The sequence below is a fragment of the Emydura macquarii genome, unplaced genomic scaffold (genome assembly GCF_026122565.2).
Source record: "Emydura macquarii macquarii isolate MOO-44397 ecotype Brisbane River unplaced genomic scaffold, CSIRO-AGI_Emac_v2 contig_1876, whole genome shotgun sequence".
NCBI lineage: Eukaryota > Metazoa > Chordata > Testudines > Chelidae > Emydura > Emydura macquarii.
The window spans coordinates 6,458,325-6,484,404 of NW_027132013.1; the positions used below are offsets into that span (position 1 = coordinate 6,458,325).

General features: G+C 40.7%; 2 protein-coding genes across 2 annotated transcripts; one reads left to right on the plus strand and one right to left on the minus strand.

Moving 5' to 3' along the window:
* Positions 1 to 7,186: 7,186 nt before the first annotated feature.
* On the plus strand, positions 7,187 to 10,330 carry RAG1 (recombination activating 1). The gene has a single exon (XM_067558110.1). The coding sequence runs from the start codon at positions 7,187 to 7,189 to the stop codon at positions 10,328 to 10,330; it is 3,144 nt and encodes a 1,047-aa protein (XP_067414211.1).
* Positions 10,331 to 19,532: 9,202 nt separating this feature from the next.
* Positions 19,533 to 24,251, minus strand: RAG2 (recombination activating 2). The gene is made up of 2 exons (XM_067558111.1): positions 24,221 to 24,251; positions 19,533 to 21,148 (listed from the first exon to the last, which is right to left on the minus strand). The coding sequence occupies exons 1-2, from the start codon at positions 24,249 to 24,251 to the stop codon at positions 19,533 to 19,535; spliced, it is 1,647 nt and encodes a 548-aa protein (XP_067414212.1).
* Positions 24,252 to 26,080: the final 1,829 nt, after the last annotated feature.

Below are 26,080 nucleotides of genomic sequence, written 5' to 3' on the forward strand. Positions count from 1 at the left end.
TGGAAAAAAGGATTGTCTGAATGCTTTTTGTGACCACCTCTATTCCAGATTTGATGTGTAACATAGAATCATAGAATAGGGCTGGGAGGGACCTCCAGAAGTCATCAAGTCCAGATCCCTGTGCTGAGGCAGGACTAAGTATACCTAGACCATTCCTGACAGGTGTTTGTCCAACTTATTTTTAAAAGCTGCCGGTGATGGGGACTCCATGACCACCCTTGGGAGCCTATTCCAGAGTTTAATGACCCTTAGGCTATAGTTAGACATTTTTTTCTGAATATTTAACCTAAATTTCCTTTGCTGTAGATTAAGCCCATCACTTCTTGCCCTATCGTCAGTGGACAGGGAAAACAAGTGATCACCATCCTCTTTATAACAGCCCTTAACATGGTGGTTCCCAACCTGTGGCCCAGGGGCCAAAAGTGGCCTGCAGGGGCTTTCAAAGTGGCCTGCTGCTTCCTTCCTGCTGGCTGCTGAAGGGAGCCACTGCCTAAGGACCCAGACGGAGCGCATTGCCGCGGGGCTGAAAGATGGTGCAGGCTCCTTGCTGCAGCCAAGGGGATGGGAGCTCAGCGCTGCCCTCCCTCTGGTTGTAGCAGGGAGCACAGCAAAACGCTCTGCCTGAGTCCATAGGTGCTGGAGCCAGAGGGAGGGGAGCACTGATCTCCTGTCCATGGCTGCAGAAGGGAGCCACTGCCTAGGGACCCAGGTGGAGCGCATGGGGCTACCAGGACGCATGCAGTTTCCCTAGTGCAGCCAGGGACAACAACGAAGAGACAGCCTCCTCACTGAATTCCTTCTGTCTGTCTGCAGTGGAGGGGAAGGGGAGCCTGCTGGCAGAGACTGGTGGCCCTTCAGGGCTATAAAAATGATATCTGTGGCCCTCAAGTCAAAAAGGTTGGGAACCACTGCCTTAACATGTTGGAAGACTGTTATCAGGTCCTCCCTCTCAGTCCACTTTTCTTAAGACTAAACATGCCCTGTTTTTGTAACCTTTTCTCATAGGTCAGGTTCTCTAAACCTTTTATAATTTTTCTTGCTCTCCCCTGGACTCTTTCCATTTTGTCCACGTCCTTCCTAAGTTTGTGGTGCCCAAGATTGGACACGTTACCTCATCTGGGGCCTCACCAGTGCAAAGGGGGGATAACTACCTCCTATGTCTTACATACAACACTCCGGTTAATATATCCCAGAATCATATTAGCCTTTTTTGCAGCTGCCTCACACTGATGACTCATACACAGTTTGTGGTCCATTATAATCCCCAGGTCCTTTTCAGCAGTGCTAACACCTAGCCAGTTACTCCCCATTTTATAACTGTGCATTTGATTTTTCCTTTCTTGTCTTTATTAAATTTCATCTTGTTGAATTCAGACCAAGTGAAACAAGTCACACAGAGAATATACCTAGACTCTACATCACGGATTTCTCTTCCAGGATGTAGCTGACCTGCAAGACCCTGGGCATCTGCATTCATCAGAGGGGTAACTCTGTTATCAGAATGGGGCACTGGTATCAGAAGAAAGGGCAGCAATATGATCCATATTGTCTGCACAAAAATCCACCCACAAAATGGAATCTTGGTTGTGGACGGACTGAAAATACAGGCTTATGTATCAGGGTCCTTCAAAAGGATGAATCCTGTGAGCAAGGGTGGCATGACAGTGCCCCACATTCTTCTCCCCAATGTGTAACAAAATGAAGAAATTAGCTCTGGAGCTATAGACATAAAAAAGCAAATACCAAAGTTTAGCCAAGTAAAAGTGTGGACACCCTCCTGGAGTGGCTCTGCCTGGAATTAAAATTCATCTTAGTGTCCAAAGGTCTCTCAAAGAAGGACCTTGTTTTTATTAACTTCATTGTTAAGCCTCGTAAATTACCAGGTGACACCTGGAGTAGAGACTTCTGTATTGTGTGTGGTTGATGGTAACTTGTGGTTAGCATCAGAGCGGTACTGGGAGATGGGAGGGACAGGGATAAGATGAGACAAACAACACTGCAATGAGCTTTAAAAATCAGAGGGGGAGAGAGAGAGAGAGCGAGAGATATCTTGACATTTGGAACCAACTGAACAGACAGACAAACGACTCTACAAACTGGGAGTGAGAGAAAGGTAGGCTGACATTCTTAACTGCAGTAACCCAGCTGCTTGTGAGACACAAGAATTGATTCAACTATTTTCCTGTATTAATATGCATGTCATTAATCTGATTTTATAAACCCTTTCTCCCAACAAGTAGCACCTCACTCCACAAATAAGTCCCATTCATTTCAGTGTTATTACTCAGTGTGTATTACTCAAGTGTGAGTAAAAGCATGATAATCTGACCCTGTTTCAGAAGAAACTGAGATAGTCAGAAAAGGAATTTTCTTTCCAAGGTAAAAACTGGTGATATTAAACACAGCCGTCAGATCTAGTTAAATTACCAGTGTATCTGATGGTAGGGGTAGGGTTCATGAAGAAGGATTGTTCATTGCAGCCCAATTTGAATAACAGAGCAAAGGCAAATGTATAATGAATGTCAGGAAAATGTTCCCAGCAGTGAGATCTGTGGAGTAATCTTCCAAGGGAACAGGTGGAAGCTCCATTTCTTAGGAGCTAGAAAATTAGACTAGATAAAATATTTGATGAATAACCTGTAGGGAACAATCCTGTATCGGTGAAGTGGATGATCAGGTGACCTAATAGGGCTTCTTTGTCTCTCATCTCTTTAGGAGATATTTGCTGAAAGGAAACAAAGAATTTTTTAACTTTTCCTCAGCACGGGGTCAGAGCCATCTGATACATCTGAGTTGCAGTTTGTAAGCAGGCATTAGGTCGTGGTCTTGGCAGTATGTGTGGTATTAAGATGATACACCCCACAAAGGTGGGACAAGGAAAGAAGGCATTAAATACTTTGGTCTAATCATACCTTATTGTTGACTGGTTTGTCACAACAATCAGTGAGCAAGCCCAGGGGTGTCATTTCAGAAAAATCATGGAGGGGATGGGGAAGTTCTGTCAGCATATAGAACATTAGATGTGGTTGTATTGTATCCTGCAAAGTCTGTGGGGGGCAAAAAGTGGAAGATACATTGGAGCATATAGATCTATGAAAAGTTTTTTGGGTGCAAACCTAGGTCAGGGGAGGAAACTGCCTCTCCTGGTCCTCTGACAAATGATGCCTCTGGGCAAACCTTAGGGGGCATATCTTGCTGGCTGCTCTCCGAAGCTGGAGAAGTGCTGAAGATGCAGCTAGAGACACTGGGAATCGTGGTGAATGTCCCTGTAAACAGGTTTCTACTTTGGCTGCACAATCACAAGATCTAGGATCATTTTCAGTGTTTGTGTAATCAGTAATATGGGAATAATAAATAATACCTCCCTATGTCACAGGTATGCTGCAAAGATAAACTCAATAATGTATATGTGGTGCTCAGATATTCCATTGACTAATACCATAGAAAAGAGCACCCAACAATTTTATATGTTACCTGAAGAATAAATATTCACCATTTAACTGACGAATAAGTACCATGCAATAGCAGGATAATTAAACAGAAAAGTACTGTGAGGTTATAAATTCACTACATGGTATGTCTGTCTTTTCTAACACAGAAAAGTTTTCCAGCGAGACAGAGCTCCTGAAGAAGAACTCTGTGTGGCTTGAAAGCTTCTCTCTCTCTCGCCAACAGAAACTGGTCCAGTAAAAGATATTACCTCACCCACCTTGTCTTTCTTATATCTTGAGACCAATATGGCGACAACTACAATTTTATAACACAGTTCAGATACCAAATAATTCACAGATTAGTGGGCCAAATCCTAAATCCTTACTCAGGCAAAATTCCCAACTTCTGTATTTGTTCTTATCAAACTAGCTAGTGCAGTATTACCAGGTAAAACTTTTGGAGGTACCGTACAAGTAACTCCATGATATTTGGAGCGCTGAAAAGTACTCTAGTGTCAGACAGGCAGGCCTTACCTCTGGGCTGATAATCACCTAAGGAAAATATATTTTGTAATATTTATTTTTGTCCTGGTGATCTCACCTGTTCTCCACCCATTTGAATTCTACTATGGCAATAGCGCAAGTCAAAGGACTGTAGGAGAATCGGGTAAAAGAGTGAAGGACAACAAGCTAGTTAGTCCCTTTGCAGGTAGCAAAGTACAACTCAACAGGCAAGCAGGACTTTTGTGGGCAAGCCCTGCTCTGCTGGTAGGAGGTTTCGACAACTAGATCAGCAGGTTCCACAGCAGGGTCCAGCCCAGCAAGACAGCAGGCACAGCAGTCATACATCTGAGGACAGCTGCACCGACTAGTAGGTTACAGTTTTATAGATAACAGGATACAAACAAGCAGGACAGCAGGCTATAGCCAAAAAGCACAGCGGGGGATGGCAGTGCAGGCACTCCTATTCAGCATTGTAGGCAGCTGGGCACAGCAGTGCAGGCAGATGGATGTATCAGTGCAGGCAACTTGTTCTCAGTGAGATGGAATTAAGAGAAGCTGGAAAGAAAACAAACCCTTAATTTTTTGCCGAGGTCCACTTGAAGGATTTTGAAGTTAAATTCTTAAGGCGAGAACTGAGCAGGTTGACATGTCACTCTGTATTTGGTACTTAATCAGAGCCAGTAATTCTTTCCAGCTGGACTTTGGAAGATTGTATTGAAATGTTGCTCTATTGAAAGGTTAAACTTTTAAGAGATAATCTCAGAAGCACAATACATAAAAGACAGATCAAAATTTCAGACACTGAAAGGAATGTGTTCTTGTGTAAGGTATCCTCAGAATAGATACAGTGGTCTAGAGTTTTAGAGTACACCAGAGTTAATGGAAGATACAGCCTTTATTTGAAACAAATACTGCCAGGTTTAAATCATATATTCATAAAGTACAATTTTCTTCACTTCTGTTACTAACTGCAAGTTGAGTATTAAAAGCAAAAGAAATGAACAAATCTTAATACTTGACACTATGCCCTTTGCTTACTTTTGTGCACTTCTCCCACCTGGGCATTGAAAAATAGGCTGGTCGGTTTCACTTTTGTTTCTAGTCAGTGCCTAGCCAATTTTATTTTCGGGCTCTCATCCATTAGCACAAAGTTGCAGTGTTTGAGTTGCAAGCCCCACAGGGGAATGTTTGTTTGTATAACATGTCATGTTTCCATGGCAACAACATCAGTGGGTTTTTGATAAAAGCTTGTTTTTACAAAATCTAAAATTTGGGCCAAATTTGACCAGACATTTTCAGTTGTGCAGACCATGTAACTCTTCCAAATAAGGTATTTAAGCACATGCCTAACTTTAAGCACACGAATAGTCCCTATGGGGCAGATCCTCAGCTGGAGTAAATTGTCGTGGCTCCATTGACATCAACTGAGGATCGGCTCCATTGAATTTAACTCAGTATGTGCTTAAATACCTTCTGAACTGGGGCCTGAATGAGGTCATGATTCTTCATTGGAATTGGCTAGCATGGAATGCCTTTAAAGGGACCACGCACTAGTGATCTCGCTTCAGGACTAAAAAGTGAAGTGCTGGTAGTGGTCTTGATGATTTAAAAACATGGTATGAGAGATGCAGATTTCCACTTCTCATCTCTCAGTTTAACTCAATTCCGTATAAGCAGTGATCAGATATTATAGTCCTTATTCACTCAGGTAGTTCCATTGACTTCAGTAGGACTACTTATCTGAACATGGAGGATAGGAGTGAGCAGTAAAGGGTGGAGGATTGGGCGCAGCTATCTGTTAGTTGTTAGCTGTCCTACGGTATGTGAAGTGAGTTGGTGGTCTCAGTGCAGTTACTAGTGGCCACTTGTCCACATCAGGGTCAGGGCTGAGGCACTTTGGTAGGTCTGTGTGGGGAAGAGTACAGTGCCCCGTACCTATGCTGCTCCTGTCCTGTAGATAAACAGGGAGGACTGCCATTTCCAGGGATCTCAATCCAGAATGTGCTCTCAATAGTTTACTCTCATCCCCTTATGGATAAAATCAGCGTACGCATATTAATCAGCATTATTGTGCATTCTTATCACACCCAAAATGAGTTAGGTGCTTTACTGACATGTAAGTAGATAGACCCCTACCCAAAAGAATTTATAATCTCAATAGGCAACATACAGGCAAAGGAGTGTTTGGATTCAGGGAAGTGCAGAAAGCGCAGTGCAGGTGCTTTTCATATGAAAGCATCCTTTACGCAGGCCTGCTAGTGTACCTTCTCACGACCCCTTCTCTCCTGATTCCGTTTCCAGCCTGGGCGCAGGTTACCAACTGTGCAGTCTTTTTTGGCGACTTTGCAGTCTGGGTAAATATCATCAGGATACACTGAGGTCACCAAATGGATTTTACTTGTAACTGAAAACTGAAAGTTGAAAACTGGTGAAAATCTATTGCATTCACCCACAGTCCCATCCATCCTTTAACATCTCTCCCAGCATCTTTGTTACTACTAGTAACAAATGTGTAGCTACCTAAGGATTAACATTTGTCACTATGCTACACACCAGGGCCACTAAGCTCTTTAAAGTAAATGTGGCAATAGAATCAAATCTTTTTCTTCCAAAATCCTAGGCTCCTACCACTTGAACTAAAGGAAAATCTCTTTTAGTTGTTAGCAGTATAGAGCCTATGACACACAGCCGATCGATTCCAATTCTGTCCAGTAGAGGGCAATGGCACACATACACTAGCCATTTCATTACACTATTACTCTCCCCAATTTGAAATGGTTCTTTGTTGTAACCTGTGTCTGTGTAACTCAGTCATGGAATTCCCTTCATGGAAACATTTTCTTATTTTGCAATATTGGTGAAATTTACTCTTGAAAAGAGCGGCAGCACAAAGCCTATGCAGCAATAAGCCTCACTTAAACCCTGATTTGAGGGCTTAAAAGGATCTGAAGTGGTACATAGGTCTTTTGCTGGCATTCTGCACAGGGGTGAATTTTCCTCTTTGTGATTGTCCAGATGTCTTTATGGCGTGACATAATTTATATCTGCAGTGGTAATTTATACTTTGGAAGACAGCTTATTGTCAAAGCATCTCCCAGTCATTAATGGCTGTAGACTTACGCCACTTAAAATCCACATGCTTCATAGGTTTGCATCATTGTTCATTTTAGAGTATTTCACTTACTTACTGCGCTCTCTCTCTCGCTCTCTCTCTATTTTTTTTTTCCTCAGGTGAACCAGTTCCTGCCAGAATGGAAATGCTGACATCACCAAGCATGGGCTTGCATAGCATGCCAGAAGAAATCCAGCACCCATATACTAAATTCTCTGAATGGAAGTTCAAGCTGTTTAAAGTGAGATCATTTGAAAAGACACCTTCTGGAGACAGCCAAGAGACCAATAAAAAGAAAGCAGAGGAGGTGGCCTCTTTGGACAAAGGCACTGTGGTGCAGATGGATGCGGCAGTTCCAATGGCAGAAAAGCCACTTCTGGCACAACCAGCCTTAAAGGACAATAAGCAGGCTCTTGAAAAAGATGCTGACAACGTGAAAATGCAAGAGAATGCAGCTCATCAAGCAAACCTGCAGCAGCTCTGTCGCATCTGTGGAGTTTCATTTAAAACTGATCGCTATAAGAGAAGTCACCCAGTGCATGGACCAGTGGACAGTGAAACTCAGGGACTTCTGAGAAAGAAAGAGAAAAGAGCAACATCGTGGCCAGATCTTATTGCCAAGGTTTTTAAGATTGACGTGCGAGGTGATATTGACACAATCCACCCCACTCGGTTTTGTCACAACTGCTGGAGCATCATCCATAGAAAGTTCAGCAATGCACCATGTGAAGTGTACTTCCCGAGGAACAGCACCATGGAGTGGCAGTCCCATTCCCCGAGCTGCACTGTTTGTTGCACTGCTCATCGTGGGGTCAAGAGAAAGAACCAGCCATCCAACTTACAGCTCAGCAAAAGGCTCAAGATCATTGCAGAACGTGCCCGAAAAACTAACAGTGTAAAAAAACAAGCACAGGTAAAAAACAAAAACCTTATGAAAAAGATTGCCAACTGCAAAAAGATACATCTTAGCACTAAACTTCTTGCAGTTGACTACCCTGCAGATTTCATTAAGTCCATCTCTTGCCAAGTCTGTGAGCATATTCTGGCAGATCCAGTGGAAACGACATGTAGCCACTTGTTCTGCAGAACCTGCATCCTGAAGTGCCTCAAAGTTATGGGCAGCTATTGCCCCTCCTGCCGATACCCTTGCTTCCCTACCGACTTGGAGAGCCCAGTGAAATCCTTCCTGAACATCCTCAATTCCCTGGCTGTGCGATGCCCAGTGAAAGAATGTGATGAGGAGGTTTTGCTGGGTAAATACTGCCATCATTTGTCCAGCCACAAAGAGCTGAAAGGGAAAGAGATTTACACACACATAAATAAAGGCGGCAGACCAAGGCAACACTTATTGTCATTGACTAGGAGAGCTCAAAAGCATCGTCTGAGAGAACTCAAGCTTCAAGTCAAAGCTTTTGCTGAGAAAGAAGAAGGAGGTGATATAAAGGCTGTGTGCCTAACTTTGTTCCTGCTGGCTCTCAGAGCAAGAAATGAACACAGACAAGCAGATGAGTTGGAAGCTATAATGCAAGGGAAGGGATCAGGGCTTCACCCGGCTGTTTGCTTGGCAATCCGAGTCAACACCTTTCTCAGCTGTAGCCAGTACCATAAAATGTACAGAACTGTAAAAGCCATAACTGGGAGGCAGATCTTCCAGCCACTGCATGCTCTCCGCACTGCTGAAAAGGCCCTCCTTCCAGGTTATCATCCATTTGAGTGGAAGCCCCCTTTGAAAAATGTGTCCACTAATACAGAAGTGGGAATTATAGATGGGCTGTCAGGGCTGCCACATTCAGTTGATGACTACCCAGTAGACACAATTTCCAAGAGGTTTCGATATGATGCAGCCTTAGTTTCTGCCTTAATGGACATGGAGGAAGACATCTTGGAAGGGATGAAAGCCCAAGACCTGGATGACTACTTGAATGGTCCCTTCACTGTGGTGGTGAAGGAGTCTTGTGATGGGATGGGAGATGTCAGCGAGAAGCATGGAAGTGGACCGGCTGTTCCTGAGAAGGCAGTTCGATTTTCTTTCACACTCATGAGCATCACTATAGCTCATGGCAATGAAAATGTAAGGATCTTTGAAGAAGCCAAGCCTAATTCAGAGCTGTGTTGCAAACCCCTGTGTCTTATGCTGGCTGATGAATCGGACCATGAGACGCTGACAGCCATTCTGAGCCCTCTCATAGCAGAAAGACAGACCATGAAAAATAGTGTCCTGCTTCTTGAAATGGGAGGCATACTCAGAACATTCAAATTCATCTTTAGAGGTACAGGGTATGACGAGAAACTTGTCCGTGAAGTGGAAGGCCTTGAAGCCTCAGGTTCTACTTACATCTGCACCCTTTGTGATGCAACCCGCCTGGAAGCCTCTCAGAACTTGGTCCTCCACTCCATAACAAGAAGTCATGCTGAAAACCTGGAGCGGTATGAGGTATGGAGGTCCAACCCATATCATGAATCTGTTGATGAGCTACGTGACAGAGTGAAGGGTGTTTCTGCCAAACCTTTTATTGAGACAGTTCCTTCCATAGATGCATTGCATTGTGACATCGGCAATGCGGCTGAGTTCTACAAGATATTCCAGTTTGAGATAGGTGAGGTGTACAAGAATCCTAACACATCTAAAGAAGAGAGGAAGAGGTGGCAGTCGACTCTTGACAAGCACCTCAGGAAGAAGATGAACCTGAAGCCCATAATGAGGATGAATGGAAACTTTGCTAGAAAGCTTATGAGCAAAGAGACAGTGGAAGCAGTCTGTGAATTAATAACGGGTGAGGAAAGGCATGAAGCCCTAAGAGAACTGATGGATCTTTACCTTAAAATGAAACCAGTGTGGAGGTCTTCATGCCCAGCCAAAGAGTGCCCAGAATTGCTGTGTCAGTATAGCTTCAACTCACAACGTTTTGCTGAGCTCCTGTCCACAAAGTTCAAGTACAGATATGAAGGCAAGATTACAAATTACTTTCACAAAACTCTTGCTCATGTTCCTGAAATCATTGAAAGAGATGGCTCCATTGGGGCCTGGGCAAGTGAAGGGAATGAGTCTGGGAACAAATTGTTTAGGCGTTTCCGAAAAATGAATGCCAGGCAGTCAAAATGCTATGAAATGGAGGATGTCTTGAAGCATCATTGGCTGTATACCTCTAAGTACCTGCAGAAGTTCATGAATGCTCATAATACATTGAAAAGCCAGGGCTTCACAATTGATCCAGAACAGAGTTTTGAAGAATCCCTGGCATTGGAAGACTCTTTAGAAATAACTGATTCTATGGAATTCTAAGCATAATGATCATTTGAATCGAGTTTGCAATTAAGTCTTCCTATATGGAGTGCTGTAAAGCCTGGAAATGTCACTTTTACACTGAGTGTTAAAGGGAATCTGTCCCTGCTCAGAGGAGTTTGGTAAACATCTGTTCTGGATAGTAGTTTATATCAAATGGTAATGCAGGGTAATGGGTTGGTGTCCTTTACTATTCATTTTGTGAGGTAAAAGTGGAAAGAAAGGTGATCAATTTACTTTGGTCTCAGATTATTGTTTAAAAAATAGCCAAAGTGAGCAAGTTTTTAAATGTGATATGTGTGAAATGAAGAGGATTCAGAAGGGTTATGACAATTACAAAGAAAGTGAGGATGGCTATTCTTTCTGTTTGCATCATTGCATTTTACTTACTATTTAATATAGTTTTTTTTTTTTTTTTTTTTTAACTGATGGCCTCTTACTTCTTATAAGTAAAGATTCAACATGGAGATGTTTAGACAACTATTCTGAAGTAAAGAGTCAGTATTTTTTGTATAAAACACTGATTAAAGCTCCAAATGTTGATTTCACCAACAGTTTAAAATATTATTTTATTTAACATTTATATTGTGGTAGTGCCTAGAGACCAATCAAGTTGGGGCCACTTTGTGCTTAGTACTGTACAAGCATATAGAACATGTAGTTAGCATTTTTAAATAATAATGATAACTAGTCAATTTGTTCTAAAATGCAAGCTTGTGCATTTGCTTTGAAATCAGCCCGTAAAATGCAAAAAGTTTGTTCAATAGGCCGTCTGTACTTCCAGGATTAGATCCTAACTAGTGTATATCAGGTTAGCTCCACTGTGTGAAATTCAATGAAGACAATGACACAACTCATACTGACTTCAACAGGGCCAGACTTTCCCCTATTGACTTTAAATATGCTACACTTACATACAGCAGCTGAGGATCTGGCCTATAGTGATTCCTCAGTTCTGTATATTGCTATTATGCTCTTCTATAGGGTATATTTCACAGACTAAGGGAACTTTGTATTGTGTTCTAGCCCGGGCTCTGATATTGACACTGCTGTCTGGAGCATGTCATTTAACTTCTCTGCCTCAATTTCCATGTCTATAAAATGGAAATAGTTTTTACTTCTCTCTCAGGCATATTGTGAGAATTATTTAGTTAATATTGGTGAACTGCTTTGAAGATGAAATAGCTATTTAAGTGCTAAGCATTATTACTTCAATATTTAGACAGCTCACAGGAACAGTTTACATTGTACTAGAGGCATCATTAAAATGGTAGCATTTTTTCACAATGATATTGCTTATATACGAAATGGGAAATGGATCAGATAGCACAGCAAACTTGATTCTTACAGGTGATAAATACCCAGTCTTTAATAGTGACCATGGGAAAAATGATTTAAAAATATTAGTTGAATATTTATTTTTAAAAAATGTGAAATTTGGCAACAAAATTATTCCTGAACATACTCCTTGAATTAATAGCACAGCTGTATGGCCCTGATGTGGCAAAGTACGCAAGCACATGCTTAAATTCCAGCATGTGAATTGTCCCATTGGACTCAGTATGACTACCCAGATCCTTAAAATTAAGCATGTGCTTAAGTGGCTTCCTTATTTGGGTCCAAATTTGGGAGACTGTTTTTTAATTCACTGAATAATTTAATTTTTTTTTAAATCACAACATTTATCAAATAAATTACTTAGGAAACATAATTTAAAAATATCTAAATGACTGGGACTTGTGCTCCTAAGTCACTTACATGCTTTTGAAAATCCCACACTGAATGCTCACTGATTAGCTAAGGCATTTTAATATTTGAAGAATTAATATTTGAAACAGGATCAAATGCACAAATAATTACTGCACATGCTTTTTAAAACAATTCAATTCTGCTTTTATTTTCTGTTTTGATATTGCATTTGGCTCGTCAATAGAAATGAACAATTAAACTGTAATGAGCTAATAGTTTTTGTCTTTTGTAGTAGTTATTAGTTGTGATTATATACTGTATCTTTTAGAATTTGGTATTTACCTTTTATAGACAATTTATAAGGAGAACTAAGTGCTAGTAATTCATAAATATATTTTAGTGTTATTCTGACTTATTCTTTTGATTTTATTGGATGCAATATCCACTTTAAATTGTTTTTTATAATTTAGATTTCACACTTCATATCATTTCCGTATGCAAACTTTAAGCATCACATCAGAACTTTGGCTTGCCAATAATTTAATACACTTTTTTTTTTGGAACTTATATGCTTCCAAATCATTTGTCAGAAGCACTGCAAAAAATGGTACCTTTTTCTATATTTTGCAGCATAATTTTCCATTTATAGTGCTGATTTTGATCATTTAAATTCCTTTTCTTCCCAGATCAATTTTTTTAACTCTTTATGGACTATAACAGATATTTTTACAATATATAAATGCCAGTTTTACATAATATAGCATTCTTTTCCAATACATTCAGAAACCAACTCAGACAATCTTTTGTTTGGTTTGAAAATATTTCATCATGCAATTATGCTGTATCCATTTTTTTCTTTGCATGTTTATTTGCTGTGATTGTACCATATGTTTTATACTTGAATCCATTTCAATACTACAGGGCCCAATCTAGCAATCCTTACTCACTCATGGTGAAATCCAGCCCTGTGCTGAGGACCAGCATAAGGCAAATGCATCATTTAAGTCCTTAAAGTAGGGTTCAAATGGAATTTAAGTAGTGTATGCTGGTCCTCTTCACAGGAGTGAATTTCACCCACAAGTAGTCCTTACTCAGACATGTATCTCCATCCAAGTCAATGGGCCAAATTCTGCTCCTTTTGCACAAATAAGCTCATTGATTTTACTGAAATTCTCAAATAAAAAAATGACTTCAACAAACTGTTGAAAAAAACAAGTGGGTTTTGACTGACTGACTTCAACAGGCAAAGTAAGGATTACTCATGTACGTAAGGATTTACAGGACTGGGCACATACTCTGGGGAAGTTCAGTACACTGAACAGTACATGGACTGGGACTTGGGAGTGCAATGGTTTTTTGTGAAATAACAGTGTGGAAGATACACTATTAAGCCAGCGAGACATATTACAAGTACCAGCAACTGTATATGGTTTGGTTGGCATACATCAGAAAGGCAATAGTTATTTTTATTTTTTTAAACAAACTTGAATTTAGTTTCATATCTTTTTCCGTTGTTGTCACGTTATTTAAATCAAGAGACTTTCTGCTTGAGAGTTTTGAACTCATTAAACCAAACAATTCAAATACTAAACACCTGCAAGTGAAGCTATTGTAAACAGAGACTAGAAAAAGAATACTACAGACACACAGGGATGCATCTGAATGCAAGTGATTTTTGATTGCTAAAAGGTGCAGTGTGTTTTCACTCCATATTTGAGAAATGGTTTATCGGTAAGCTGTTTGATTTTGAAGAGGCTTTAAATAAGTAGAGACACTTGTATTCACTTTATGCTTTCAAAAATCACATTTTCTTTCTACTAAAATAATTAGTATAAATACCTCAGATGTGCACAGTGGTTTTCTTGTTGTGAAAATTGTATTGAACTCTTGGTGTTTTTTATACAATCATACTCTGTATCTTTCTTTGTTTAAAGTTTCTGTAAGAATTTATTAAAGGCATATTCAGTTGTTGTGTTGTGAAATGTTGTGAAGCAGACTAGGGTCCTGATTCTGGCCTTGCACCATTTTTTTCCCACAAGCATATCTCCATTGACTTTAATGGAATCATTCCTGATTTTTGCTGGTGAAAAGGAGTTCAGAACCAGACCCTAGATATTTACAACACCATAATTTCTGACTTGAATAAGATGTTTTCAGCACATTGTCACACAGCATTTGTCTAAGGTTTTTATTGTTACTTATTGTATCCCAGTTTCTTTTCTTTTAAAATTGGTTTTAAATAAAGTTCTTATAAATAGACCATGTCTATTTGTATGTCTTGGACAGTTTTGTAGCTGTGCAAACAATTTAATGATAATCATCTTGCATTTATTCAATACCTTTCATTCTAATTATGAGCATTTGTCAACATTTATATTGTAGTAAAGCCAAAGGACCCAGGCAGGATTAGGGCCCTGCTGTGATAGGCATTATATAAACACATGCGAAGATTCCCCCTGAAGTCCAAAAGCCCACTCCAGCCCCTCACTCCACAGGACATTGCTTGACCATGCACTAAAGCACAGTTAAAAGCTGTTTTACTTTTTTTGGAATCTCCTCCTGCTTCATTTAGAAATGACATAGGTCTCTGTTTAAATGTATCTACCTTGCTCTGACCAGCTCCAGCCCTTCTTCGAGTCTCTTCACTGACTTCCTCACATCCTCAGCATCAAATTCTAGCTCCCCATTCTTGGCTTCAAAGTCAACTGCAGAAATTAGGTCTCACCTACCTCTTAGCCCTTGTCTCTTTTTCATTGCCTCTGTTTCACCCACGATACACAATTGATCACCCTACTTTCTCTCTTTGTGCCCACCCCAGTGATATCTCAATGTCAAAAATGTATGTGAAACATCAGTCAGTTTCAGTGGAATTGTGAGCACAGATGACAGCATTTAGGTTTTTAGCTCTCTGATTTTTTAGTACAATTAGGTAATTAGACATCTAAAAGTTAAACTTTGCACTCACAATTTTATACTTTCAGTTGACCTTTGACACAAAATGGTGGGTGGAAAAATTGAGGCCATGTTTTAAAAAAAAAAAACATAACACAATGAGTCTCCTGGTGATTTTGGATAAGCTTAACTCCTTGGCTGGGTTTCACTTTCCATGTATACTTATAGCGTCAGAATCATGGGGAACCAGAAGATAAAGAGCACTTGTAATGAGGTACAGCCCCTTTTATCTCCAGGACACTAGTTCAAATCCACCAGTTGATCAGTTTGGTGGCCTGATTAAATTTGACCTGATTTGCAAAGGTTCTGAGCACCAGCAGCTCCCAATAATTCTGGGAGCTTAGTACCTTTGAAATCAGACTAAATTATTCTGTGTATTGTCTATCTATATCACACAAATATCAACATCTTAAAATTACACCACTTAGAAAGCAGTAATTGCCCTCCACCCCCTTGTTGGCAGTCTCAGGAGAGGGGCCAAGAAATGACTATGCTTGGAGTTTGAATTACCTTCTCACCCGAAAGGATAGTCATTGTGACAGTGTAACATGCTAGTTTTGTGTGTATGCGTGCACCACAAAGAGGATAAGATAACTACTACTGCTATGAGCTATACACATTTATTGGCTCAGTTGGTAGAGACCTGTGTTCACCTTCAGACATATATATGTGTGTGTCAGAGATGGAGGTATAAATTAATTGGGGCCTATATTTATTAAAAAGTGACCAGTGAATTTCAATGCCTCAATTTTTGAGGCCCAAACTGAGACACCTTAGTGGGGCCTAATTTTCAGAGGGCTGGTGCTTAGCAATTTCTCAGAAGTCAAGCCCCTTTAAAATAATAGAATCATAGAAATGTAGGGCTAGAAAGAGCTTCACCAGGTTAGTTCAGCCCACCTGTGCTGAGGCAGGAGCAAGTAAACCTAGACCATCCTTGACAGGAGTTTGTCCAACCTGTTCTTAAAAGGTTCCTATGACAGGGATTCCATAAACTCCCTTAGAAGCCTATTCCAGAGTTTAACTATCTTTATAGTTAGCAAGTTTTTCTGAATATCTAACCTAAATCTCCCTTCCTGCAGATTAAGCCCATTACTTCTTGTCCTACCTTCAGTGGACACAGAGAACAATCAATCATCATCTTCTTTATAACAGCCCTTAACACATTTGAAGACTGTTATCAGGTCCTCCCTCAGTCTTCTTTTCTCAAGACTAAACATGCCCAGTGTTTCTAACCTTTCCCCATAGATCAGGTTTTCTAAAACTTTTATTATTTTTGTTGCTGTCCTCTGGACCCTCTCCAATGTGTCCACATCTTTCTTAAATATCTGGAGTTGGCACCCAAAGGTAGAGGCACCCTTAATCACTGGACATTTTTTAAAAAAGTGGTGCCTGGTTGTTTTGTCTGTAACGCATGGACTCTTTACATAAGAGTTAAGGTACTCTGTCATGGAGACATGCCTTGGAAGCCTGCACTACCACCGTTGTGCTGTACCTCTTCTATAGATAGAGGACACTTCAGAATCCAGACACCTTTCATAAGCCCTAACAGCCATGAATGAGTATTTTGAAAGCCAACAATAACAAAATGAGGTCCCTAAAATGGGATAGGAGATCCTGATATTGCTCATAAATGTTATAAAACACAAAGCTCAGACAGATGCAGATATGAAAGAGGTTTACTTACCTATACACTAAGATCTGCTGTATTTTATCTTCTTAATCAACCCTATATGAAGAAGAAATATCTTCTATTGATTATCCATCTTTTGGACCCAATCAGTACTTTTTCACAGCACACATCTGCCTTCTGGTATCTGTGGATTTGATTATGTCCTCTAATCTTGAATGCTACATTAAGCATCTTCACAATAATGACTAATGACCACTGATCTCTTAGTTCAGTCCATCTAGGATATAATATTTTATACTGCCTATGACTTTCTTTTTCCTGCAGTAATTTTATTTTCTGATTTGTGATTTGACACCTGTTAAGCTGGGATCATGGTTTCCCTTAGCAATGTCCTTTTCTATTTGAAATGAATACACATTTTAAAAAGGCACCACATAAATATACAGTTAATTAGTACAATGGACTGGGCCCCAGACTGGATGAGTGATAAGTAGCTTCTGTGCTACTTTTCCTAGGAGGCACAGTCCAGGAGAGGAGGGGCACAGGATGGGGAATAGATAAAGGTGACAGTAAGCCATTTTTTGTGCCTGGCAGATTCTAGACTTCCGTATTATACAGTGCTCTGGGAGCTGATGTAGACCCCAGTGTAAATTTCAGCAACCCCGGGGCTGTTCTAACATATTGCAGTCCCTTCATGTTTCTCAGTGGGCTGCTCTGTAGTTCAGAATAGCCTGAGCACACAGAACTTCAGCCATGATTCCTCCTACCATTAGTCATTCCTCTGGTGACGTGTTCTCATGCGGTGGGATTTGGTGGCAGCCGCGCAGCAAAGGTCACCTGTACCACCATCGTGCTGGAATTATTTCCTGGGGATTGTTTCTGCCCCTTTATGTCTCCAGAATGGTGTGGCCTTAGCCGAGTAGAATCTGCCCTACAGGATATGGATGTTGGCAGCCAAATTTCTATCAATATTAAGGGACTTTGCCCTGGCAAGATATCTTTTGTGTTCTTTGGAATAATATATTGAGCTTGATTCCGCTCTCATTTATGCTGGCATGAAAAAGGTGTAACAGCATTGAAACCAATGAAGTTATACAAATGTAAAATTAGTGTGAAAGGAGAATGAGGCTGATTCACTCACAAGTTCTGCCCTTTTCCACAATGCAGTCCCCAACACACTTAAAAGCGGGAAACTGAAATTTTAGATCTTTGTTTTCCTCAGCTGAATGTTATTGAATGTTGGACATGAGCATGGTGTTGCGAGAAGTCATTTGTGACTATAGGAGTGCTCAGAAATGTTTGGCTACATATATTGGTTTATAACTGAGGGGTTGCACTTGCATGTGGTCAGGGCTGCACACACTACTCAGGATGCTCAAGAGTGCTGGTCTGCTCCCGTCATATTTCTTTTTTATTCAAGGGTCATGCATGCAAGTTGGAACATGTGAACACTGATCTTTTATTGTAGGCTCACAAGTGTTGATTTGAGGGCACTGATCTTTTTTTAAATGGAATTGGAACAGTAAATAAAATAAAATAAAATAAATTTAAGACTTACAGGGACTTTACAAACAGGTAATACGAGACACCATAAAAAGTTAGTAAAATATTGGGCCAGTCAACCTTGACAGTGTCTTTTGCAATCTGAGTTCAATCTTACTACTCCGCTTTGAGTATCCAACTGTATTAGTTTCCACCCCTCACAATGGCCCATTGGCACAAAGAGCCAATATGAACTACAGCCTACATTTCAATGTTTTCACACACTGCAGAGTCACCCTGGAGGAGTAAAGAAATAGCAGGGTAGCAGTGGACCCAGAGTAAATGAGAAAAGCCCTGCTCAACGCAAGGAACTCCTTTTGAAGTCAATGGGAATTCTGGACCTGGAGCAGCTGCACAATCAGGCTCTTTATCAGACTTCCCATAGGCATCTCAGACACATATACCACAGCAATTTATGTTTGCAAATGAAGACAGATCTGGTTCCATCCTGAGATTTACAGTGCTTAGCTACCCAGACAGTAGGTGGAAACAAACATAAAGGTCATTTTTATTATAAACTTTATTAGTTCATTATGCATTTTAAAATACAAACACCAATGGCTGGTTGAACAAATTGATATATCTTACATGGGGAATGCCTTTCCATAAGATCCACCTTTAAAAATGAAAACAAAACAAATATTTAGGCACCTAAATTAGTGGCCTGGTTTTCTGATGAGCTGAGCTTCCACAACTCCAGATGATGGGGATCTGTAGCTGCCCAGTGCCTCTCAAAATCAAGACATAGGTGTCCAAAATTAGGCACCCAAAATGGAGGCTTCCCAAATTAGAGACCCCTTTTGAAAGCTGGCCCTTGATGCCTTAATATGCCATTATTTCTGATAAAATTGGCTTGAACTACCACTACATTACTCCAATTTAATGCCAGTTTAAGTCCCCTGATTTTAATTCATTATACCAGTATAAAACTGGAGTAATGTAGTCATGAATTAGGCCCAGTATTTCTAGTTCTACTGATTGAGATGCAAAAGCAAAATGGGTAGCATGGTGCTTCCTATGGATCAGAGTCTACATCATTATTCACAAAGAGTAGTGCCTTACTCTTCAAATAGTTTCTTTAAAGTCAATGGGGATATTTATGGAGTAAGGTACTATTCAATTTGAGGAAGGTTATCAGAATATGATCCAGTGTGTTTATATAGTGCTCAGCACAATGGGGCTCTGATCTTGATTGGGACCACTGGATGCTACCACAATACATATAATAAACATTGCTACAGTAAACTGAAATAATCTAATAATTAAAATTTATAAAATAAAACACTGATAGGTACTGTAATATTAAATTCTGTTGCAACCATCATTAACTATCTTTGATTTGTGATTTCTTCATTTAATCCTCACTAAACCTTAATCATTAGCTCAAATCTATTCAAATAACCTCCGAAGAAAAGATTTTTTCACTGGAGTTGCTATCCTCATGGATGTTCTTTTGCGTAATGGTTTCATAGGTTGTTTTTTCACAGGCAGAACCTTTTTTGGTGTTTGCAGCCCTCTAGCAAGATCAACATGCTCATTGCAGAAGTACTTGACATTTGCTTCTGAAAGATGTATGAGCATGCCCTCAGATAGGTCCATACACTGAGCATGGACCCAATGGCCATCTCCATTGGAACAGTAGATCATAGCTGGCTTGTTGAGTTCAGTTGAATAGAAAGGGACCCAAGTGTTGATGTTAATGTCACAAGTGGCAGAGCAGGTGATCCAGTAGCCTGTTTCTGATTCATCTTCTTCATCATCTTCATTATAGGTGTCAATGTCATCATAGTCAAAGCTATTGGCTTCAGCACTAAAACAGAACTCCTCTGAGTCTTCAAATGGAGTGGAGTCTCCTGGGTCTTCTGTAGATGTCTGACTGCAAATTTGTGTCACCTCCTGCTCATCTTCTCCTGCTCTTCCACATCTCAAAATATAAAAGTAGTTTGCATCTGAAATGAGCTGCCTGTTGTCCCCTGGTATACCAAGCAATATGGCCCCATTACCCATATCACTACCAAACCATATCTTGCAGTGTTTAATATCAGGTGTCCAATCCGGGGTCTCCCTTTCTACAATCTCTATATTGTTATCTTCTAAAGTGATTGTGTTACAAACCATCCTCTTTTGGTTGTCACACTGGTATCCCCCAACAATGACAAACTCTTTATCACCAGTCTGAGTCACAAGACCACTGGAGACAGAGATCCCCCCAGGCAAGATGGTGCAGTTCACAGCTGGGCTACCTAGAGGCAGGTCAATTTTTAGTCTGTATAGGTTGGGGGGTCTGGTGTTATTTTCAAGGGAATGACCCCCGAGGATGTAGATGGTATCATTTCTGGCAATGGAGACATGGAAAGAAAGTCCATCCTGAAGCTCTGGAAAGATGTAAGAGGTACAGCATCCAAACTCAAAATCAATCAAAAACACGTGAGGCATACAGTCTACTACACTGTTCCATTTTTCTGTGGTTCTTTGTCCAAGAGGGATGTATGACCTTCCCCCAAATATAGCCCCCATGCTTTTACCTCGGCTATGAACTATGTTAATGGTATGGCCGTATCTGGCTTCAGGGACATCCCCAACTAACTCTTTCTCTGTACATTTAAATGTGATTTTTTTGCTAGTCTTGCATACTATACCCATAACATAAATCTTATCAGATAGTTCATTGTTTGGCGTTTTCCCACCATGAATGACATACTGGCACTTCTCAGACTCTGTCCTGTCCCTGAGACTGCAGAGTGCAGGGTAACGGAGAGGGGGAAGATAGCAGGAATCTTTAGAGAAAAATGCAGGCTTCAATTTAAGCTCATTCTTTTTTAAGTCAACGAGAAAAACCCCAGTGGGGCAGGATCTCTTTGGCCAGCCTTTCTGTCCAAAAAAGAAAACCTGCCCATCAAAATTCAGTAGAGAAAAGCCTGGCTGAATCAAGGATGAATTATTAATGGTTGATATCATCTGCAGGGACATTATGTCTGGTGATTGGGTCATGGTACTGTCAGTATCTGAAAAAAAAAAAGATATAGAAAACCACATCAGGCATGTATTAAACAACGTGGAGGTGATCAGCTCCGCAACTGACTGACTGTGTGACCTTGGACAAGCCAGTTTCCCCACCTGTAAAATGGGGTAATGATATTTACTCAGTTTTGTAAAATGCTTTGAGATCTACAAATGAAAAGTGCAATATAAGAGCTGTTAGGATCTAAATAAGGAATTATACCAGAACTGAGCGAGTATTGTAAAAATCCCTTTGAATATTTACTTTGACTGCATTTGTGACTCTTTTCTGTGAACTTACTAGAGAACAAGTGTAACAGAGGAAATGGGAGTGGGGGTGGGGGAGAGGGTAGAGAATGTTCATTGAAAAAATTAATACTGCAGAATATTCTTGGAAGACAAATTCTGAATTTGTAATCATGACTACTTGAACCAGAAACCTGATTCTCTGAGTTGTGCCCATCCAGCCACAAACAGAAACATACCATGTGACCTCTGTGTTTAATTAAAAGTTGGCATTTTGAATATCACCACTACTTATGGGCAAGCTATAAACTAAGAATTAGTCACAGAAATTATTTGGTGCAACATTGTGAAAAACAAATAAAGCTGAATACAAATACAGAAATCTCCCCCCTCCACCCTAATCTCCTGCAAAATAATTTGTTATGAATTTATTTGCTAGGCTTGGTGTAGCTGCAAGTTGCTCTATAATTGAACAAGACTGAGCATAGCAAATAAAACATTTCCTTAAACCATAGTCATAGGTTGAATTTGGTGCTTATATAAAACAGCTTATGCCCGCAGAAATTTGTTAGTCTTTAAGGTGGTACAGGACTCTCGTTTTTGCTGTATACAGACTACCACGGCTACCCCTCTGGTGCCTAGATAATAACTCTGGATTGGACTCCACAACTTTTACACAGTTAAGTAACAAACTCCATTAATTGGGACTTCTCATTTGAGCAAATACCACTTCTGTGGCAGAGGTGGGAGAAGCAGGCCCCCTGTGTTAGTTTGATCTTTAAATTGACACCATCTATAACTAAACTCTGCCTGTTGCTTGGTGGGTTGCTTAGGAGTCGGGGCAGGTTTGGTTGTATTTAATTACTGGTGGCATTTCAAATGTTAATAGAGAGGGGACTCTTCCCCCTACATGTCCGTATCCACAACAGACCTATAGTATAGCAGAACCATCCGCACCTACATCGCTTGCCAGCTGAGGATTGCTTGTAAGGAGACACTGGGAGTCACACCCCTTCTGGGAACTGGAGTTCTTCTCCTCTCGTTACAGTCGCTCTCCCGATGGGGAACGACCTAGCAGAGGGAACTACGTTTCCCAGCAGCAGCAGCTTCCTGAGCCCTGTCCCTTTGCCTTGTGGCCTGCGCACCATGGGTTTCTTTCAGGAGTTGTCAGAGCTGGGGCGTGGAGGGTTAATTAAGGTTCGCTCGGTGAGAGCAGAGGCCTTGTCAATGCCGGGAGGGAGGAAGAGGGATGCTGCAGACTGATCTGATTTCTGGAGACGCGCTAGGCCCGGGCAATGGGGATGGGGGCAGGGGAGGGGATCGGAGGCTCTCTCTACATGTGCTTGTCCTCATGTGTCCTTACCCAGGGACCAGGGGCAAGCAGGGGTGGCTGCTGCTGGACCACCTCCCAGCCTCAGATGACAGCCTGGATTCCTTCCCCTGAGACAGGACAGTTCTCCTTGTTTGGGGGATCTGCTTCAGGTTCTGATGCTGCCCTGTTCTGTGACATGGGGGCAAGTCACTTTGCTGCCTCTGTGCCTTAATTTCCCCAGGGTAGCCTACACGAAAGTATCACACTGCTGGCTGGACTCCTGGGCAGGCGGAGGGGGTGACTCCTCCTTGTTTCTTTCCCTGAGGCTCCTAGGACACGCCACATCAAGCTAGATGTACTGGAGACTGTCTGTGCTGTTTGGACCCCACAGCGACTGGTTTATTTTCTTTGCCCTATTTTGCACATAGCGTATGTGCCGTGAGCAGGGACGGAGACAGAGCACAAGGAATCTCCATGTAGTCTGTGTTACAAAAACCTAAAGACTAATATGCTGGTGGGAAAATCTAGTTTTGTAGGTTTTTCCTACTTCCCCTAGATCAGTGGGTTTACTTTTGGTTAGAATACGGACTGAGCTTGGCATAAACCTGATACTGGCCCATCCAGGCATCAGGAAAATACTTGTGGCAAAGTAAATAAAATTCTTTCTTCTGGATTACTGTTCACAGTGTCTTCCCCCATTCAATCATCTGGAGTCTGTGTTAAGTGAGGAAACATTTAAATCTAGGCAATCCAAAAATGACTCTATTCTCCATACACACACAAGACCTGATGTACTGTAATGCTTCTCAGGGAAAATCCATTTGGACATTGAGAAATTTGTGAATTCGAAATAAAAATATTTTAGAATTTATGTAAATGTATGGGCCAAATTCATCTCCAATTTAACGTCACCATCTGGGTGTTGGAGGAGAAGGTCAGACTAATTCAGGGAGGAATTTGGCCCACTGTCTCAAATTCCCGGAGTTCAGTAGCTAATCACCTTCTGTTTGGTTTGAAAATCCCAAGTTGGTTTTTGTTTGTCTGTTTTCATGTTGTGCTCAATTTCTTTGTTGTTTGTATTTGTTATTTGCCTTTATTGTTCACCACCTGCTTCTTTGAGCCAGGTTCTAATGGAATGTTTGCGTTTGCTTTCTTTATTCTAAAATCTCAGTTTAAAATAATGTGTAAATTTACAAAACATGTTGGAAAATAACTCTGATGGGTCTATTCTTCCATTCACCTCTGGGGATCAGAGAAATTAGAGATGTAAAAGACTGACCAGTTAATTTGCAGCAAGATTGTGCCCTTCAATTATAGAACCATAGAAATATAAGGGTGGAAAGGACCTTGAGAAATCATCAAGTCCAGCCCCCTGCTCAGAGGCAGAATCAAATATATGTGGACCATCCCTGACAGGTGTTTGTCTAATCTGTTCTTAAAAGCTTCTGTGACCTCCCTTGGAAGCCTATTCCAGCGCTTAATGACCTTTATAGTTAGAAAGTTTTTCTGAATATCTAACCTAAATCTCCCTTGTTGCAGATTAAGCCCATTACTTCTTGTCCTACCTTCAGTGAACATGGAGAATAATTGATCACCGTCCTCTTCATAACAGCACTTAATGTATTTGGAGACTCTTATCAGGTCACCCCTCAGTCCTCTTTTCTCAAGAGTAAACATGCCCAGCTTTTTAACATTTCCTCATAGGTTAAGTTTTCTAAATCTTTTATCATTTTTGTTCCTCTCTTCTGGACTACCTCTAGTTTGTCCACATCTTTCTAAAAGCGTGATGCCCAGAGTTGGACACAGTACTCCAGCAGACCTTCATCAGTGCCAGGTAGAACTGGACAACTACCTTCTATGTCACACTTGTTATGACACTCCTGTTAATACAGCCCAGAATCATAATTAGCATTTTTCACAATTGCTTCATATTGTTACCTCATATTCAATTTGTGATCCACTATAACCCCCAGAGCCTTTTCAGCAATACTACCACCTAGCCGTTTATTCCCCACTTTGTAGTTGTGCATTTGATTTTTTCCTTCCTAAGTGAAGTGCTTTGCACTTGTCTTTATTGAATTTCATCTTGTTGTTTTCATACCAATTCTCCAATTTGTCAAGGTCATTTTGAATTCTAATCCAGTCCTTCAATGTGATTGCATCCCCTCCCAGTCTGACAGTGAATCATTGATAACTACTCTTTGGTCTTTCAACTAGTTGTGCACCTACCTTATAGTAACTTCATCTAGACCACATTTCCCTAGTTTACGTATGAGAATGTCACGTGGACTGTATAAAAAAACCTTATTAAAATCAAGATATATCAGGCCTACTACTTCCCCCTATCCACTGGGCCAGTAACCCTTGTCAAAGAAGGAAATTAGGTTGGTTTGGTATGATTTGTTCTTGACAAATTCATGCTGGCTATTCCTTATAACCGGATTAATTGCTGTCAATTTGGTTGTTTAATAATTTGTTCCAGTATCTTTCCAGATATTAAAGTTAGGTCAGGTATCAATATAGTTAAAAGATTGTTTATCCAGAAATATTCCCAATCCCAAGTATTCAAAAATTGTGACAAAGGCTCCCAAAAATCATGAGATTGTTTTAAAAATCATGCGATTTGAAAAACAAAACAAAACTGGTGAGTTCTTTTTATTTGACTTCTGGTGCTGTAGTCTTTAGGTTCACATTTTCAGGTGTTTCTCTGCAACCATGAGGGCTAGACACTTACTTTATTTTAAAATGAAGCTAAGTTTCTCCCATAATCACATGACTCCGGGAGCTGGGAATTTCTGAAAAACATCACATATCGCTCCAAGTGTAGATGCAGCCTCAGAGCTCATGATGCAGTGCAGAAAGAGTGAGACACTGCACTGTGGGTGATATTCAGTCACAAATCCTGTGTATCTGACAAACATAGATGAGGGATGGGGTAAAGGAATCAAAACACAAGAAGATTGCCAAAGGTGATGATAGGCACAAATCTTGACAGAAACAAAGCTTATTGGTTACAAGTTTTTGTGTTAAATAAACCCACTTAATTTCCCTTACCCCTTGTCATCCCCACAGCAATTACTAGCTTAAATTCCAGAGATCTCACGCCCCTCACGTGCAACATTAGACACCTGCACTCTGCATAAATGAGTGGTTCAATGAGTAAAGGAGGGAAAGGTTTCTTATAGGTATTGTGAAAGAAGTGAATCTGGATCTAAAGTTTATTGAAGTCAGTGGACTTTGGGTCAGGGCCTAAAAAGAGGGGGTGGTTGTTCAGGAGTTTCCCTGGAAGTGTTCAGTGGGGAGGGGGCAAGTTGAAAGATGGTTGTGGGGAAAAATGGACAAATGAAGAGAGCCCTGCACGGATACAAAATTTGTATCC